Source organism: Eutrema salsugineum, unplaced genomic scaffold, assembly GCF_000478725.1.
Source record: "Eutrema salsugineum unplaced genomic scaffold, Eutsalg1_0 scaffold_1, whole genome shotgun sequence".
In the NCBI taxonomy this organism is placed as follows: Eukaryota; Viridiplantae; Streptophyta; class Magnoliopsida; order Brassicales; family Brassicaceae; genus Eutrema; species Eutrema salsugineum.
Window position 1 is genome coordinate 8,060,809 of NW_006256909.1, and position 19,162 is coordinate 8,079,970.

At 38.2% G+C, this 19,162-nt stretch overlaps 3 protein-coding genes and 1 pseudogene across 16 annotated transcripts in view; all 4 read left to right on the forward strand.

The window, feature by feature from the left end:
- Positions 1-1,765: 1,765 nt before the first annotated feature.
- On the forward strand, positions 1,766-6,583 carry LOC18029143 (lysine-specific demethylase JMJ25). Of its 7 annotated transcripts, none has more exons than XM_024149576.1 (13): positions 1,913-2,548; positions 2,655-2,800; positions 2,962-3,067; positions 3,178-3,310; positions 3,485-3,548; positions 3,659-4,313; positions 4,388-4,717; positions 4,902-5,324; positions 5,400-5,472; positions 5,570-5,655; positions 5,745-5,864; positions 5,940-6,044; positions 6,472-6,583. In XM_024149576.1, exons 1-12 carry the CDS (start codon positions 1,913-1,915, stop codon positions 6,030-6,032), a joined length of 2,865 nt encoding a protein of 954 aa, XP_024005344.1. In that variant the 3' UTR covers positions 6,033-6,044; positions 6,472-6,583. The 7 variants fall into 7 exon arrangements, with proteins under 7 accessions (XP_024005346.1, XP_024005342.1, XP_024005345.1 ...); XM_024149575.1 differs by having other exon boundaries at positions 6,460-6,574; XM_024149578.1 differs by lacking the exon at positions 6,472-6,583 and having other exon boundaries at positions 1,766-2,548; positions 3,187-3,310; positions 5,940-6,224.
- A 1,472-nt stretch (positions 6,584-8,055) lies between these two features.
- LOC18029144 lies at positions 8,056-11,589 on the forward strand (annotated as a pseudogene).
- Positions 11,590-11,684: 95 nt separating this feature from the next.
- On the forward strand, positions 11,685-16,920 carry LOC18029145 (cysteine-rich receptor-like protein kinase 29). Of its 8 annotated transcripts, none has more exons than XM_024149337.1 (8): positions 11,685-12,049; positions 12,728-12,975; positions 14,338-15,108; positions 15,187-15,318; positions 15,403-15,557; positions 15,645-15,855; positions 15,935-16,175; positions 16,254-16,920. In XM_024149337.1, the coding sequence occupies exons 2-8, from the start codon at positions 12,765-12,767 to the stop codon at positions 16,795-16,797; spliced, it is 2,265 nt and encodes a 754-aa protein (XP_024005105.1). In that variant the 5' UTR covers positions 11,685-12,049; positions 12,728-12,764; the 3' UTR covers positions 16,798-16,920. The 8 variants fall into 8 exon arrangements, with proteins under 8 accessions (XP_024005105.1, XP_024005106.1, XP_024005107.1 ...); XM_024149338.1 differs by having other exon boundaries at positions 11,699-12,049; positions 12,733-12,975; XM_024149339.1 differs by having other exon boundaries at positions 11,702-11,979; positions 12,733-12,975.
- Positions 16,921-18,414: 1,494 nt separating this feature from the next.
- The window catches only part of LOC112081893 (G-type lectin S-receptor-like serine/threonine-protein kinase B120), a 1,257-nt gene continuing 509 nt past the window's right edge, over positions 18,415-19,162 (forward strand). Inside the window, exon 1 of the mRNA XM_024148752.1 lies at positions 18,415-19,159. Coding sequence (XP_024004520.1) covers positions 18,489-19,159 — 671 coding nt within the window. The 5' untranslated portion in view covers positions 18,415-18,488. The remainder of the gene's footprint in view (positions 19,160-19,162) is intronic.

The following is a 19,162-nucleotide window of genomic DNA, read 5'->3' on the forward strand; positions in this document are numbered from 1 at the left end:
TAAGAAAACCTATGATTTTGATTATTTACACTCATAGATGAGCCAAAAAAGAGTTTATGTTTAAGATTTTGTTTTGTTTAAAATTTACCATTTTCGTCAAATGTAGTTTTCTATATGAATAAAAATAGGTCAGTCTAAGATATTGATCGTCATGTAAGAGGAATATTCTTACGATCCCACAATATACGTTCATCTTGTTACCGGAAGGAAACTCACACAAAGTTGGTGGTATTTGATGTCATGTCAGTACACGGATCTGAATCCAGGGACTTTTGTCGATTACAGCATTTTCATCAGTGAACCTTTAAAAAAAATGTTTATCTGAATATAATAATATTTTTTTTGGGTTTTTTTTTTTTTTTTTTAAATTCGAAAATTATTTTTTTGGACTAATCAGATGCTCCACGTATGATGATACCGTCTCTTTAGATTCGTCGGAAAAAACCTGGGCTATGAACCTCTACATTTTTTATTATTATTTTATTAGATTTCGCCATAAACTCTTGAATAACCCCTAATAGACTCTAAAACCTCTGATAAACTCTTGATAAACTCTTGATAAACTTTTGAAAAACCCTTTGATAAACTCTTGAAAAACCCCTTGATTTTATTGGATTTGGTCTTAAAAGTTTTCCATCAAAAGCTGCCATGCCAAGTTGCCAACACAGTATGACAAAAAATATCTAGAATTATTATGATTCAAAAAATGCTAAACAATTTGGAGCCCAAAAGATACTCTGCCATGCCAACACAGTATGACAAAAAAAATATCTAGCATTATTATGATTCAAAAAATGCTAAACAATTTGGAGCCCAGAAGATACTACGGCTTAGTAAAGTTTATAAAATCGAACTAAAAGCCCAATAAAAGCCATTATAAACAGAAGTACAAGCTTTACAGTATTAAATCAAATTTTACCCATCGCAAAGCATTAATATTGTACTGTTTATAAGCGAGTCTTAAGTCCTTTCAAAACTCTATCATGTCTTACAAGTTCTGACCATATGATATATGCTACTTACAGATCAAGTGCAAGCAATTTAAACTTTTACATATAACTATATAAGTATAAAGCACGAAATAATATAAAACCAAATATCATCATATTCATTGCTTGTGGGCCTGTGGCGCTGATTTAAGTTCTTTTGATAGTATTGAATATGATAAATTTATATTAGCGAGTAATTATGTTCTATTATCTTCGAAAACTTTCACAAATATGTCATATTCTTTTTTTCTTATGATTTTCTTTTTTACAAACAATACAGTTTTTTATTAATCAGAGTTAATAAGTTTTTTTTAAAAAAGTTTAAAGCCACTTTAATTCTTGCAATATAGCTAGTAGAATGAATAAAAATAAAATAAAAATATTTAAATAATTTTAATCCGCATGCAAATTGAGAAAAACACTTTTTACAGTTAAAAAAGTTGAATTTATTCTTCTGTCGCCTAGTATAGTGAATCGATGTGCAATCAACTGAAATTTATGTAAAACTAGTAACCACTACAATATGCAAAAGAAACTAAAAATCATTATCAAAAAGAAAAAATTAACAAAATCATTAGCAAAAGATTTGTGTTTCTTCAACATAGCAAAATAGGGTTGTAGAGAAAAAATAGAAACAAAATAGAAAAAAAAAAGACCAGAGAGGAGGTAACTGAAAAACTGAAGATCCTCTCGAAGTCTCGATATTTGCGATCTTACGTTACCAAAACAAGACTCTCGTTCTCCGCAAAATTACAAGACTACCACTTCTCTCACTCTGCATAAAAGCTCCTCCCTTTTACGCTTCCTCTCTCTCTTTCTCTCTGACTACAGAGCCGTTCTTCTCTGGTTTCAGATCACTAATCACGAGAGATTCCGCCGGAATTTCTCATCTGAATTCAGAGAATTTCCGGGTTAATTCGAGAATGTCGGAGAACGAGGTTGTCCCGGACGAGTTTCGTTGCAACCGGTCCGATGGTAAGCAATGGCGATGCAAGAGACGAGCTTTGGAGGGGAAGAAGATGTGCGAGACTCATACCTCGCAGCTTAGTCAGAAGCGGAACAAGGAGAAAGCTTTTGAGTCGATGAGGCTCGTTAGATCAAGGCAAGGAGACGAAGCGGCGTCTTCAGAGATCGAGCCAAACGGAGACGGAATTAGGGCTAATAGATTGGGGAAATCGAAGAAGAGGAAGCGAGTGATGGGAGAGGCAGAGGCTGTTGATGAAGCGGTGAGGAAGATGAAGCTGAAGAGAGGTGATTTGCAGTTGGATTTGATAAGGATGGTGTTGAAGAGAGAAGTTGAGAAGAAGAAGAAGAAGAGAGTCCAAAACAAAAAGAGCAAGAAGAAGGAAAGTAGTAGTAGTAAAGGTTTTGGTGATTTCGTAGGAGAAGAGTTAACGAGGGTTCTTCCTAATGGCGTCATGGCGATTTCTCCACCTTCTCCGACTACAAGCAATGTGACTTCTCCTTGTGATGTTAAAGTAGGCGAAGAACCGGTTTCGATGACTAAAAGAAGATTTAGGTCTAAGAACATTGAACCTTTGCCTGTTGGGAAGATGCAGGTAATAGAAAAAAGCTTGAATTTTTACACTTTTGTGTGTATGCAAATAGTTTCTTTATTTACTCTTATCTGTGTATAACATTTGGTTTTGTGTGATTGTTTTCAAGGTGGTTCCTTACAAGAGGGATTTGGTTAATGCAGGGAAGGGGAAGAAGAAGAGGTGTCATTGGTGTGGAACCAAAGGATTTGAGGATTTGATTACTTGTTTGAGTTGTGAAAGAGAGTTCTTTTGCTTAGATTGTATCGAGAAAAGGTATGTTCGGTTATGTTTGCTTTGTTATTTATCTTGTTTCCAGAAAGCCTTGGTCTTTTTGATGACGGTCTCATTAGAATTTGTATAGCTGTATTGATTTGAGCTACTCATTTGGGGTAGAAAGCAGTCATCTTATTGAAATTTTGCTTGGAATAAATTAGGAACAAGGGGTCAAAAGAAGAAGTTAAGAAAAAATGCCCTGTATGCAGTGGATCATGTAGGTGCAAGGCTTGCTCAGTTACTATCTCTGGAGTCACTGAATGTAAGGTCTGACTATCTAATAGTTCTTTACCCTAAAGAGCTTACATGATTTTTTTTGTTTTCTTTCTTCTGATATTTTGTAACACGAAGTTGCTTACTTGTATAACATGTTCTAGGATTCTCAGAATGCTAGGAGTGATATTGACAGGGTTTTGCATCTACATTATGCGGTGTGCTTGCTTCTTCCAGTACTTAAAGGAATCAATGTAGAAGACAAAGTAGAGGTCGAAAATGACGCAGAAAAGAAAGGTGTTTAATAGTTTGATAAATCCTTTCTATTTGCTAATCTTTCTATATTTTAAGACACAGATATCCATAATTAGACTACTCTTATTCAGAGTCTTTCTTTTCTGGATCCCCTGGTTCTGTTAAGTTAAACTCATTTACTCAAATCTTATGGGTTTCTTTTTTCACATTTGTGAGAGCCAAATCCAGCTGGACCTCGGATCCATAGTGCTGAATCAACCTCTGATGATCCACAGCTCTGGTGCTCACTCTTTTACCTTATTCTCTTCAACTGTTAAGTTTGACATATTATGTTATCTCTTTGTGTTTTTTCTTTCTCTTACAAACTCATCTAATTATCTGTCTGAGTAGCAGCAGTCGCGACTCTACCGTTGTGGATTTGGGAAAAAGGTGTAGACGCCGTTCCTCTGTTCTCAGGCTAAGTTCTGACCAAGATCGGAGTCAAGGGAGCTTATCTAAAAAGGTTGGGACAGTCCAATGCTCGAATGGTATAAAATCCTATAAGCCGCCCTTATCTAATGCTTGGGACCAATCTCTAAAAGAAGCTCTAACGGATTGTAAGTGGAAACAAGTCAAAGGGTGCAGCAATAACCTTTCTTTGAAAAGTCTATTCTCTCTGGACTTGACAAGGAAGTTAGAGATCAGTGCAGAAGAAATAGTCAGTTGCTATGAGTTGCCTGAAATCTTAGATAAATTCTCGGGATGTCCGTTTTGTCTTGGAGTGGAAAAGCAATCTAGTAGTAGTGACAACCATTTGAAAGAAGCATCCAGGAGAAGAGAAGACGGAACTAGTAACTTTTTATACTACCCTACAGTGATGGATTTTCAACAAAACAACCTAGAACATTTTCAGACACACTGGAGTAAAGGACATCCTGTAATAGTTCGTAGTGTGTTAAAGGGTGGTTCAAGCCTCGACTGGGATCCCGTAGCTATGTTCTGTAGTTATCTTATGAACAGAAATAGCATAACCGGTAATACAACCGATTGCATGGATTGGTTTGAGGTTAGTAACTTGTGTTCTGTGATGTTACTGCTGCTCTTGTTCTTTCTGGATTTTAAGACCTTATTCAATAACAGGTAGAAATCGGGGTAAAGCAATTTTTCTTGGGGCCTTTGCGAGGAAAGGCTGAGACTAATACTTGTCAAGAGAGGCTGAAGCTGGATGGATGGCTTTCGCCTTCTTTGTTTGAAGAACAGTTCCCACATCATTTTGCTGAAATACTGAGAATTTTACCAATTTCCCGTTACATGGATCCAAAGCGCGGTGTACTAAATATCGCTGCCAACCTACCTGACATAATTCAAACACCCAATCTAGGTCCATTCCTCAATATGTCTTACCGGAGTGGTGAAGAATATGCAAACCCTGATTCTGTGAAGAAGTTAGGTTTCAATACTTGTGATACGGTAAGTTTCTGAGTCATTCCATTTTGAGTTTTCCCTTATTTTGCAATTCCTAAATTTACATATTAAAGATTTACATTGGTTATTAGCGAAGTATAACCGTGGTCAGCAGCATTTTCTTTGACTTTTCTGGTTTAACTTTTCAATTCTAGTTGTATTTTTCTCAAGCTTTATATTTGACCTGCAGGTGGATATCTTGTTACATGTTACAGATACACCGGTATCTACAAAACAGATTTGTAGAATAAGAAAGCTAATGAAAAATGTAGGGAGAGGAACATCTAAAAATCCAGAAAAGAAAAGGAAGAGCAGATTTGGTGGGGGAAAGAAACAAGATTTTGAAGCTTCATATGCTCAGAGGGATTGGTCGGATGACTGTTCCAGTTCTGATTCAGAATCTTCACAACTCAGCTTAGGCGCTAAATACAAAGCCAGTGAGTGTCAGGGAGAGGAAAGAGAAATTTGCAACGACTCTTGTGAAGAAGAAAGTCTAAGCAACTCTTATGGTGCCCAGTGGGATGTATTCCAGAAGCAAGATGTTTCAAAACTTCTTGAGTATATTAAGAGGCACTCTCTCGAGCTAGATACCATGGATTCCAGCAAAAAACAAGTAAGTTTTGGGGTTGATGGTTCAAACGCTTTTACAAGAGAACAATCTAATTGATGTTATGTATCATTGTTGTAGGTGAGTCACCCATTACTTGAGCAGAGTTACTATCTTGATGAATATCACAAAGCAAGGCTTAAGGAAGAGTTTGGTAAGTATAATATCGTCATTTCTCCTAGTTTTAACTCACCGTTGCTTTGTGACTGTAACAAATACTCAGTTTCATGCCGCTTATTCTGTTTCTTCAGACGTTGAACCATGGAGCTTTGATCAATGTGTCGGGGAAGCAGTCATCGTCCCTGCTGGATGTCCATACCAAAATAGAAAGAATAGGGTATTTTTTAGCACTCAACACGCTCTCATCTTCTTTATGATCGCAAAGTTATTAATTTTCTTAAGATAACTTTTGCATATTTCTGCTAGTCTTGTGTAAATGCGGTTCTGCATTTTCTTTCACCTGAGCACGTTAGCGAAACTATCAAAATAGTGGGCGAGCTCAGTCAACTTCCTCAGAGCGTCAAAACTAAAGCAAACAAGATTGAGGTAAGTTCCCTTAGTTTTAAGCAAGATTGATTGAAAAGGAGTGGTGTTTATGTATATGTATCGCTGCGAATCCAGGTGAAGAAAATGGCGATCCATAAGATCAGTGAAGCTGTAAAGGAAATCCGGGAGCTCACATCTTCAGATTCAACCGCTGCATCAAGATTATAACTAGAACTGGAGGTACCATTCTTGATTCTTGACCATTGAGAATTACAACATTCTTCTCGGAAAGATTCATCCGTTGCGTTAGCAAAATGTAAAGATATATAGAAATAAACAAATAAGAACATAAGGGAATTCATTTTTTCATTCAGATTGTTGTTGAGTGATGAATAATAAAGAAGCATTGATATCATTCTTGAAATTGGTAAATATCTTGATGTTACAAAAGTTAATACTTATTTACACATGTTAGCTGGTTATTGACAAAATCTAATGATATATACGCAACCTAATTACAAACTTTTTCTCGTTTGGTCTCATTTTGTTCTAAGAACAATCTTACCTTCTGCATCTTCATGCACAATCGGTAGGACTATTTCTGGAGGCTGAAGCCTCCAGACTTTAGGATCCTGAAACTGATGTCCTAACTTAGCCAATTTATCAGCGGCTCGATTCCCTTCTCTGTAAACATGGCTCAACATGCAGTTGCTCAGACCAGGCATAACCACATTGATGTAATTCACATGCTTTTTTGCCTCTTCACATCTCAATCTCCCTCTCTTGGCGATGATATCGACTATGATCTTGGCATCTCCTTCGAGCCAGAGATCCGTCCACCCGTTTTCTAGAACCAGCTCGAGCCCTCTTTTGAGGGCTGCAAATTCAGCCACGGTGCTTGTGGCTTCCCCTATGGATTCTGAGTATCCAAGGAGGAACTCGGCTTTGTGGTTCCTGAATATTCCTCCAATGCTGGCTTGTCCTTCTCTTCTCGACCCATCAAAGTTTAGCTTTGTCCACCCTATTTCGGGTTTCTGCCACACAACTTCGATAGGTTGTTTATGGTAGTTTCTGATTAAGAATGTGGTAGCTCGTGTTTGAAGCAACCCTCGGAATCTAGCCATCTTTGAGAAAGCCAACATTTTAGTTTAAGTTGTTGATAACTTCTCTCACAAGATATTTTAAGAAATTTTCTCAGAGTCAGGTTTTTCTCTTTCTGGGGTTCTTATCTTCACGAGTGACAGCATAAGATGAACATTATCATCACCATTGACGTCTGGAAATGAAGAGATAGAGGAATGTAATGGAAGCGTTTATTAGGTAAATGATCCTTGCAAGAAAAGCAAAGAATGATCATGGATTGAGTTGAAAAGAAGGGAAATAAAAACTTCAGAATTTAGTAAATTGATCAGAGTGGGTTTTGTCATATGAGGAATAATTTAATAATTAATCTGATCCAATGGGGAGATTTAAGGGGGAGAAGAGGTTTTAATATTTAATCAAAATCCTGAAACAGTAATGACTACTTTTGTCATATCCCTAAAATTACTGGGTGTCTCTCCTCAATTCCAGGATGATCTCTCTCTCCCTCCCTGGTTTAGAAACTTGCAAGCAAAGAGAGAATGAGAACAGAGTGACCTAAGTTTTCCGGAAACATTATTTTTTTTTCTACACTGATTTGTGAATCATCTGGTTCAGTTTACATAGTAAGAGATTCATAGCAGCAGATCAAGCCAGTAAGAAAATTATTCAATATGCGAGAACTCGATTACAAAAAAAAAAAAAAAAAAAAATTGAAGAACAGTTGATGATCAGATTCCATTCTTCTTATCAATAGAGTCCATAACCATACTTCTCCAGCTCATTGTAAAGATAACACAAAACAACGCAAAGAAAATTTGAGTTATCGCAGAAAGACAACATTATAATTTGATTCTTTAGTGTCCCAAGAAACAGAGTGATCCAATGCCAGAAACAGACGTTAGTGTGTTAATACTTGCCCTGTTTTTCTCTGTAGATGAATTTGATATGAAAAACTTCTTTTTGTTTCCGACGACTTTCCGATCTGATAGTTCTTACCTTCTCGAATTTGTTTTTTTTTCTAAAAAAATCCTAAAACCGGACAAGAACGTGTAGTTTTCGGTTCGGTTTATCCCGGTTATCGTGTGTTTCAAAATTTCAATCTGTTTCGACCCGGTCGGGCTGGGTTCACACCTATATCTCCGGCGACTACATCTTTTTCTCTCAGCTTTTAAATTCGCCGTCGCTAGACTCGGTTCCTCTCTGTTTCCTCACCGTCACTGCCACCACGGAAAATCCGATTATTTGGCGCAAGTGATTTCGAAGCAGATTGAAGAATCCAAACTCAAAAATCATCGTTTCGGTTCGACAAAATCAAGGGTTCAGGTTCAGGTTCCTGTGATGAAAATATTAACATTTTTGGGTGGTTTCCCGTTTTCGTATTGCAGGTTTTAGTGAAGAAGCTAGTAGGCTCCAATTGCATATTTAGCTTCAGATTTGAGTTTGACAACTCTTATGCCCAAATCAGGATATACTGTGTATAGATGTTCCATCAAACACGTCCTCTTACTTTTGGACTTTGTAGTAAAGCAAACGCATTTGGTTTCCCCCGTTTGGCCCTTGCAAAGTCACCTTCGTAAATTTTGAAAGATAACTCACTTAACGAGTAAGATTCCATGATGGGTATAGACTCAACTCTACAGTCTACTTAATACTTAGTTTACTATCATTTAGATTACTGTAAGGTTGATTAGTTTGAATTCCTAGTTGGTTTAAAAGTATTCAAAGTCTCAGTTTTTTTCTTTTCCAGTTCACATTGGTACTTTGGAGGAAAGTGGTGAGCAATAAACACTTTTATCTATATAACGTTTTTCACACCACCGTTGACCCGACTCGCAAACACTGCCCAATAGTGTCAACTACTGAATGTTATAATCGTGTTTGATCGGGAAGTTGTGTTTTTTTTCTCTGCTGTCAGATTTTGAAAATATTTTAAAGGTCAGATTAGATGGACCTTTACCATAACCAGAAGAAGAAAAAAAAAGCTTCAAGCTTCCATGGAACATGTCAGAGTTAGATTCTTCTTTCTTGCTTTTTTTCTAACCTGTGTTCCGTTTCACGCCTTAGCTCGGGTAGATACCTATGAGTTTGATCCAATTGTAAGAACATTCACGGCAACCAACAGTTTTGCCAAAAATCTCGACCGTCTTGTCACCTCTATCTCCTCACTAACACCCAAACCTTATGGCTTCTACAACCTCTCTTCTGGAGACTCATCTGGAGAAAGAGCTTATGCAATTGGTCTGTGTAGAAGAGATGTCAAAAGCGATGATTGTCTCAGGTGTATTCAGACAGCTGCAAGAAACCTCACCGAGCGGAATCCGCAGAAAAAAGAATATGTGATGTGGTACACGCACTGTATGTTTCGTTACTCGAACAGGAATATATATGGAATAAAAGAAACATATCCAACTCTGGCTTTTGTTGCCGTTGAAAAGATATCAGGAAACAGAGATGAGTTTAAGCGTCTGCAGGGAGCACTATTGAATAGGCTCAAAGGGATTGCAGCGGCTGGTGGGCCAAATAGGAAGTACGCTCAAGGGAACAGTTCAGCTTCGGTAGGGTACCGTAGCTTCTACGGAAGTGCGCAGTGTACGCCGGATTTGTCTGAAGAGGACTGTAATGACTGTCTAGCTTTTGGGTTTGAGAGTATCCCAAGTTGTTGTGATGGTGAGATTGGTCTTAGGTGGTTTTGTCCTAGTTGTAACCTCCGGTTTGAGACGTGGCGATTCTATGAGCTTGATGCCGACCTAGAGCCTGATCCACCTGCAATTCAGCCACCAGCTGCAAAATTTGAGAGAACAGGTACATTGAAACACTTTGGATGTGTCTCTTGTGTGTCCTGTTGCAAATGTTTTGTCTCTATGATTAAGAAAGTGAATGTTTTATTGCAGGAAAGGGCAAAGGTGGATCTAAAGTCGTTATTGCAATAGTCATCCCGACAGTTCTTGTTGCGTTATTTGCAATTTGCTTATGTTTGGTTTTGAAATGGAAGAAGAACAAGTCTGAAGATAGAGTCAAAGGTAACACAACGTTCTTCTTCTTGTCATTCTTTATTTTGTAACAGAGGATAAACTATAATGCAGAGAAATACTGTCTGCATATTCAGTTTTTGTGAATTCGCCTTTATCAGGATCAATTGCCGAGGATGAGTTATTGGATGAAGATTCGCTGCTGATTGACTTCGAAACTCTAAAGGCAGCAACAGATAACTTTTCACCAGAAAACGAACTTGGACGTGGTGGGTTTGGTTCAGTTTATAAGGTAAAGTTTCTTGGATCAAGCTTTTTTACCGGTAACTTTGGTTTGTTTATTTGAACATCTGATAAGCTTGGGATTATGTCTGTCTCAGGGTGTGTTCTCTTGTGGGCAAGAAATCGCGGTGAAAAGATTATCTGGTACTTCTGGACAAGGAGACATTGAATTCAAGAACGAAATTATACTTCTTGCAAAGCTTCCACATAGAAATTTGGTCAGGCTTTTAGGTTTCTGCATACAAGGACAAGAAAGGCTCCTTGTCTATGAGTTCATCAAGAACGCTAGTCTGGACCATTTCATATTTGGTAATTTTTTGCCCTTTTTTGCTCCATATATGATCCCACTATTCTTTTTCCGCTATGTATTGATCTTTGCGCCGTTGCAGATCTTGAAAAGCGTCAACTTTTGGATTGGGGAGTGCGATACAAAATGATCGGAGGAGTTGCTAGAGGACTTCTTTATCTTCATGAAGACTCTCGTTACCGAATAATCCACCGTGATCTTAAAGCCAGCAACATTCTTTTGGACCAAGAAATGAATCCAAAATCGCAGATTTTGGATTAGCTAAAGTCTTTGACATAGGCCAAACCGCGACACATCGAATCACAAACAGAATTGCGGGAACCTAGTAAGTAAAATTCATAATTACTAACTTGTTAAATCCAAAGAAACATTGGTATAAACCGGTTATGTCATTTCATCTTGTAGCGGGTATATGGCTCCGGAATATGTGATGCGCGGGCAATTCTCAGTAAAAACAGACGTGTTTAGCTTCGGTGTATTAGTCATTGAGATCATTACAGGTAACAGAAATAGCAATGGTCGATCTGATGATGATGAAGATGCAGAAGGTCTTCTTAGTTGGGTAAGTACACTAAGACCAAACTGGTAACTGTGTTTCAGTATTGGTCATCTTCTTAAATGAACTTGTGATTCTGTTTTGTCTTCTTCTCAGGTATGGAGACGCTGGAGAGAAGATAATATACTAAGCGTGATCGATCCGAGTTTAACCACGGGATCAAGAAACGATATCTTGAGATGCATACACATTGGTTTATTATGCGTTCAAGAGAAGTCAGCGACTAGACCAACAATGGCTTCGGTTGTTCTCATGCTCAGTAGATATTCCATTACTCTCCCGACGCCTTCAAGGCCTGCGTTTGTGTATGAGGATGCGATACCTTCAAATGATTCTTCTTCAACGGAAGGGTTACAAGTGTCGTTGAATGATGTCACCGTTTCTGAGTTATCTCCTCGTTAGGGGGAGCTTTATCTGTGACTGTAATTGCTTTTTGATTCCTCCTTTTTAATGTTACCTCCTCGTTAAGGAGCGAACCGATTTAACCAACAAAGAAAAGCGAACCGAACCGTTTACCCTGGTCTATCTGTTCACTTAGCACCGGTTCGTTAGTTTTACGGTTCGGCGAATACCGGTTATCGCATGTTTCAACTTGTTTCGACCCGGTCTGGGATCGATAGTTTATTTCACTTACTCCCTTTCTTTGTCCTTAATTCCTTTTTCTTACCGAACCAAGCCTGTCCTGTGTCCTCAATCCTCATACATGGCGCCCGGGTTTCAACGACGTGGTCTTGAGCTAAATCTAATTAGTTTCTTTTCTGTATCCCAATTGTTAGACAAAATTAAGGGGTTTGACCTCCCTGTTGTGCTGATTCGATCTTGGGACTCTCAATTTCAATGGATTAATGGAGCTATCTAGCCTTACCACAGATTCTCCTCTCGTCGAGTTTAAGCAATCCGATACTCACGGGAGAGATGTACAGTGTGTTTCATTACTAGACTTGTCGTGATTAATGTATTCACAGCTTCGACTAGCAGGTACTGATGTTTCCATGGCGAGATTCGAGGTCGAGGCTGTTGATAAGAGCAACAGAGTTACTCATCTCTGGTCTGTTCCTCCAATTTTCCTTTGCTACTATTTCCTAGCAAAGACCTGTGAATGAAGTTATGATCTTTCTTCATTGAAGTACGCGAGGGCTATGTTCCTGTGCTGGAAATTTTAACATTTTCCGTGGTTTCTGGTTTGCTTGCATATTGCATTTCTCTCGATGAAGAAAATATTAACACTTTGCGTAGTGAAGTGAACACATTTGTTTGCCGGTTTGAAAACTGTTTCAGTCATTTCAGTTCATATAGGTAATTGAGAGGAAAGAAGTAAGCAATGAACATTTCTTATATTCACACTGTTGAACCTGATTCGCTGCACCAACTCGTTAGTTTTATATTGTAGTTCTATGAATCTATCATCGTGCAGGACCCAGCAACCTGACAAAGCCTGCCCACTTGTGTCTGCTAATGAAATTATAATGGTTTTTGGTCAGCAACTTGTGTTCTTTCGGCTGTAAGATTTTGAAATAGTTCAAGAACTATTAGCTTTTTTTTTTAATGATTCGAGGTCTATTAGATTGAACTTTACCATATCTAGACGCCTTACGTTCTGGGGTTTTCTCGTAAACGGTACATCACAGAAGAAAAAAAAAGCTTCAAGCTTCCATGGATTATCTCAGACTTATCTTCTTCTTCTTCTTCGCTTGTGTCCTAATGTTTGTTCCATTTCTCGCATTAGCTCAGGTGGATACCTATGAGTTTTCTCGAAGCTTCAAATGTGTATCTCGTGGAGGCAATTTCACTGCCAACAGCACTTTCTCCAGCAATCTCAACAGCCTTGTCTCCTCCCTCTCCTCACTCAAATCCAAACATTATGGCTTCTACAACCTCTCTTCTGGAGACTCATCTGGAGAAACCGCTCACTCAAATCCAGTCTATGCTTGGTCTTGAAGTGTAAGAAGAACAAGTCTAGAGATAAAGTCAAAGGTAACTACAATGTTCTTCTTCTTGTTAATGGTATTCTGTTAAAAAGGATAAACTATAATCCTGATAACTACTGTCAGCATATTCAGTTCTTGGAAATTCGCCATTGTCGGGATCAATTGCCGAGGATGAGTTCTCGAACACAGATTCTCTGTTAGTTGACTTTGAAAATCTAAAGGCCGCAACAAATAACTTTTCTCCCGAAAATGAACTTGGACGTGGTGGGTTTGGTTCAGTTTTCTCTGTAGATGAAATTGATATGAAAAACTTTTTTTTGTTCCCTTTCTTAAGATCCGACGACTTTCCGATCTGATAATTCTTACCTTCTCCAATTTTAAAAAAAAAAAATCCTAAAACTGGACAAGAACGTGTAGTTTTCGGTTCGGTTTATCCCGGTTATTGTGTGTTTCAAATTTTAAATCTGTTTCGACCCGGGCTTGGTTCACACTATATCTCCGGCGACTAGTTCTTTTGCTCTCCCCAGCTTTAAAATCCGCCGTCGCAAGACTCGGTTCCTCTCTGTTTCCTCACCGTCAACGCCATCAAGGAAAATCCGATTTACTAGCCGCAAGTGGTTTCGAAGCAGATTGAAGAATCCAAACCCATAATCATCGTTTCGGTTCGACAAAATCAAACCGATACATCCATGGAGGTCCAGGTTCCTGTGCCAAAGATATTAACATTTTGGATGGTTTCCGGTTTGCATATTGCAGGTTATAGTGAAGAAGCTACATTGTAGGTTCCAATTGCATTTTTAGTTTTGGCCTTCAGATTTTAGTTTGACAAGTCTTATGCCTAAACCAGGATATATATAGATGTTTCCTCTTACTTTCGTAGTTTGTAGTAAAGCAAACGCATTTGGTTTCCCCGGTTTGGCCCCTTATAAAGTCACATTCCTAAATTCTGAAAAAGATAACTCATTTAGCGAGTAAGATCCATGATGGGTCTCTACTTAATACTCTGTTTACTATTATTTAGATTAATGTAAGATTGATTAGTTTGAAGTTCTAGTTGGTGTGAAAAGTATTCAAAGTGTCAGTTTTTTTTGGTCCCAGTTCAAATTGGTACTTGGGAGGAAAGTGGTGAGCAATAATGTATATAAAGTTTTTCTCACCACCGTTGACCCGACTCGCAAAGACTGCCCACTAGTGTCTGCTACTGACTTTTATAATCGTGTTTGATCGGAAAGTTGTGTTTTTTTCTGCTGTCAGATTTTGAAATTATTTCAAACGTCATATTAGATCGACCTTTACCATAATAACCAGAAGAAGAAAAAAAAAAGGTTCAAAGATTCCATGGATCATCTCAGAGTTATCTTCTTCTTCTTCGCTTGTGTCCTAATGTTTGTTCCATTTCTCGCCTTAGCTCAGGTGGATACCTATGAGTTTTCTCCAAGGTTCAAATGTGTATCTCGTGGAGGCAATTTCACGGCCAACAGCACTTTCTCCATCAATCTCAACAGCCTTGTCTCCTCCCTCTCTTCACTCACATCCAAACCTTATGGCTTCTACAACCTCTCTTCTGGAGACTCATCTGGAGAAAGAGCTTATGCAATTGGTCTTTGCAGAAGAGAAGTCAACAGAGATGATTGTCTCAGCTGTATTCATACAGCTGCAAGAAACCTCACCGAGCAGTGTCCGGTTTCGAAACAAGCCGTTGTGTGGTACACGCACTGTATGTTTCGTTACTCGAACAGGACAATCTATGGAAGAAAAGAGACGAACCCAACTCTGGCTTTTCGTGCTGGTGAACAGATATCAGCAAACAGAGATGAGTTTGAGCGTCTTCAGAGAGAGCTACTGAATAGGCTCCAAGGGATTGCTGCGTCTGGTGGGTCGAATAGGAAATATGCTCAAGGGAACGGTTCGGCTTCGTTGGGGTACCGTAGCTTCTACGGAAGTGCACAGTGTACGCCGGATTTGTCTGAAAAGGATTGTAACGACTGTCTGGTTTTTGGGTTTGAGAGTATCTCAAGTTGTTGTGATGCTGAGATTGGTCTTAGGTGGTTTTGTCCTAGTTGTAGCTTCCGGTTTGAGACGTGGCGATTCTATGAGTTTGACGCTGACCTTGAGCCTGATCCACCTGCAATCCAGCCTGCTGATTCACCAATATCAGATTCAAAAACTGAGAGATCAGGTACAGAGAAATGCTTTTGTGTCTCGTGTGTTTTGGTGCATACGTTGCAAAAACTAAGACAGTGAATTTTTATTGCAGGAAAGGGCAAAAAAGGTGGATCTAAAGTCGTTATTGCGATAGTAATCCCCATAGTTCTTGTTGTGTTATTTGCACTTTGTCTATGCTTGGTCTTGAAATGGAAGAAGAACAAGTCTGGAAATAAAGTCAAAGGTAACACATTGTTCTTCTTCTTGTTATTGTTATTCTGTATAAAGGATAAACTATAATCCTGATAACTACTGTCTGCATATTCAGTTCTTGGAAGTTCGCCTTTGTCGGGATCAATTGCTGAGGATGAGTTCTCGAACACAGATTCACTGTTAGTTGACTTTGAAAATCTAAAGGCCGCAACAAATAACTTTTCTCCTGAAAATGAACTTGGACGTGGTGGGTTTGGTTCAGTTTATAAGGTAAAGTTTCTTAAACCAAACTTCTTACCGGTAACTTTGGTTTGTTTATTCAAGAGATTTATGAAGTTTGGATTATGTATGTCTCAGGGTGTGTTCTATCATGGGCAAGAAATCGCGGTGAAAAGATTATCGGGTAACTCTGGACAAGGAGACATCGAATTCAAGAACGAAATTATACTTCTTGCAAAGCTTCAACATAGGAACTTGGTTAGGCTTTTAGGTTTCTGCATACAAGGAGAAGAAAGACTCCTTGTCTATGAGTTTATCAAGAACGCTAGTCTTGATCATTTCATATTTGGTAAATTTTTGCCACTTTTTGCTCCATATGATCCCCACCATTCTATTCCCGCTATGTGTTGATCTTTACGCCGTTGCAGATCTTGAAAAGCGTCAACTTTTGGATTGGGGAATGCGATACAAAATGATCGGAGGAGTTGCTAGAGGGCTTCTTTATCTTCATGAAGACTCTCGTTACCGGATAATCCACCGTGATCTTAAAGCCAGCAACATTCTTTTGGACCAAGAAATGAATCCAAAAATCGCAGATTTTGGATTAGCTAAACTCTTTGACACAGGCCAAACCATGACACGATTCACAAACAGAATTGCAGGAACTTAGTAAGTGAATTCATCTGACTAACTTGTTAAATCCAAGAACACACCGGTATAAACAGTTTGTTTCATTTCATCTTGTAGCGGGTATATGGCTCCGGAATACGCTATGCATGGACAGTTCTCTGTAAAAACTGACGTTTTTAGCTTCGGTGTATTAGTCATTGAGATCATTACAGGTAAGAGAAACAACAATGGTCGATCCAATGATGATGAAGAGGCAGAAGATCTTCTCAGCTGGGTAAGTACACAAAACCAATACCTGAAATTGGAGGCTTCAATGTTTGTTATTATGAATATTGATTCTGTTTTGTCTTCTCAGGTATGGAGAAGCTGGAGAGAAGACATGATACTAAGCGTGATTGATCCGAGTTTAACCACGGGATCAAGAAACGAGATCTTGAGATGCATACACATTGGTCTGTTATGTGTCCAAGAGAGTGCAGCGACTAGACCAACAATGGCTTCGGTTGCTCTCATGCTCAGTAGCTATTCCTTTACTCTCCCGACGCCTTCGCGGCCTGCGTTTGTGTTAGATAGTGTGGTACCTTCGAATGTATCTTCTTCGACGGAAGGGTTACAAGTGTCGTTGAATGATGTCACTGTTTCTGAGTTATCTTCTCGTTAGGGAGCTTAAACTGTAGATGTTTTTTGATTATTCTCTTTAAGCCTTTTAGTGGGTTTTGTTTGTGTGAATTTTCAGACAGCCTGACTTGATTTATCCATATTAATGAAAATTTAGTTAGCTTAATTTTTCACTTTTTGTCAAAAAAAAAATAGCTTAATAAGTACTGAGGAAGTCATTAGCCTAAATAATTTTTCATTTTCTAAGAGAAGACTATAAATTTAATTAGCTTAATTTTTCACTTTTTGTCAAAAAAATTACCTTAATAAGTACTGAGGAAGTCATTAGCCTAAAAAATTTTCATTTTCTAAGAGAAGACTATAATAAATTTATTAGGGCTACTTACACATATGTCGTCAATGGTTCACAAGAAAACAACAACAACTTGAAGAGCATAATTGTATAAAAAGGAAAGAGTGCGTATTTACCAATCAAAATTATATATATAAAAAATGTGAACAGCATAATATCACGTGTAAAATACTAGTAGATAACGTATTGGGTTAGTAGAAGTCTATATGACTATATCAAAAACAAAAATGTTATTGGTGAAGTGAAGTTGTCTTTGTCCTAACTCCTAATAATCTAGCGATAGAATTCTTGACTCCGCATTGTGGCCGGTGGACATTCCGTAGAGTATTTTTCTGAAATGGAAACTGAATTTTTTTTTAGTAGTTGAAGGCTAGTAGACACATTCTCAATTAAACTAAGTTTTTTTTTGTGTAAAATTTCACTTTTAATTTAACTAATTCACTACTAAATTAATCAATAATGTAAACTCCATAATCGATCTGGCATTGTATCATTATATGCTTTGTTGCTACTTGCTAGTGCCATCCACTTGAGGTTTGGCCTCATCGATATACTTTTGCAGAAATAATTTAACGTCTTGTAAACTAAATATATTTAAGTTTGGAGCAATTATTGGATTTTATCATATTAGGCGAGAAAACAACATGTATATGAATATAGTTAAGAACATTGATATATGTAAAATATATCCCGTGCAATAAAATAAAGAGAAGACCATCCAAATCCAATGTGCGATAATTTGACCACATGAGTCAATCTGGCGGCCAACGGCAATAAGCTTTTGAACAAAAATATTAATAAAAATATTCTACTAAGCTAACTGCTCCACTCGTGTAAGTGTGTAACCCTTTTTTCCTCAAATTATTATTATTTTTTTTTCAAATTTATTATTAACCACCAAATTCATAGTGTAATTCATCATTTATAATGAAACAGTAAACCGCTTTAAACTCTAATCAATCTCTTAAACTGCAATTTTATTGGGTCATATTCCTCAAACACATACATGTCTGCAGGTTGTATAATGTTGAAAAAAAGAGTATTGAAAGGCAATAATACCTTATAAAGGTGAAATTTAATTCAAACAATTTGACATTTTTATATTGTTTCACCAATAAGTAAAGACCAAAAAGATTCTAATTTTAATTCTCTGGTCCAAATTTCCGACCTTGAAAACGAAAGAGAGAAACTTCTCAAACAGTAAGTCTCACAAACAGCCACCTTCCTTTGACACCCACCTCTCTAACCTTTTAATCTTATAGGAAGTTTCCGCCATTCTAATGCTTCCTCTGTTCTTCTTCTTTCCTCTTTAAGCAATTCTCAAAAAAAACCAATCCTTTATTACAAACACCCTCACTTGGTTCTCTCGCAAAACCCAGAAAATGAGAATCTTTCGAAAACCCACACTTTCTGTTTCTCTCTTATTCTTCTTCTTCTTCTTCCTCTATGAATCTTCCATGGCTGCAGATACAATCAGAAGAGGCGAATTTCTTCGAGACGGTTCAAATCACAAACCTTTAGTCTCCCCTCAAAAGACATTCGAGCTCGGATTCTTCAGTCCAGGAGTCTCCACTCTCCGTTATCTAGGGATTTGGTATGGAAACATCGAAGACAAAGCTGTTGTGTGGGTAGCAAACAGAGAAACCCCGATTTCAGACAAATCTGGAGCTCTCACGATAAGCAACGACGGGAATCTCGTGTTACTAAACGGGGAAAACATCACTGTCTGGTCTTCAAACATTACAGCGAGCAGCAACAACAACAACAACAGAGTCGGAGCAATACGCGATACTGGGAACTTCGAACTGGTTGAAGCTAACTCAGAGAGAGCTCTTTGGGAGAGTTTCGACCACCCAACGGATACGTTTCTGCCTCAGATGAGAGTTCGTGTGAATCCCCAAACCGGAGATAATCTCGCTTTCGTCTCTTGGAAATCTGAGAACGATCCTTCTCCTGGTGATTACATATTAGGGATTGATCCTTCAGGAGCACCAGAGATTGTGCTTTGGGGAAGAGACAAGATCAGGAAATGGAGAAGCGGGCAGTGGAATCAGCG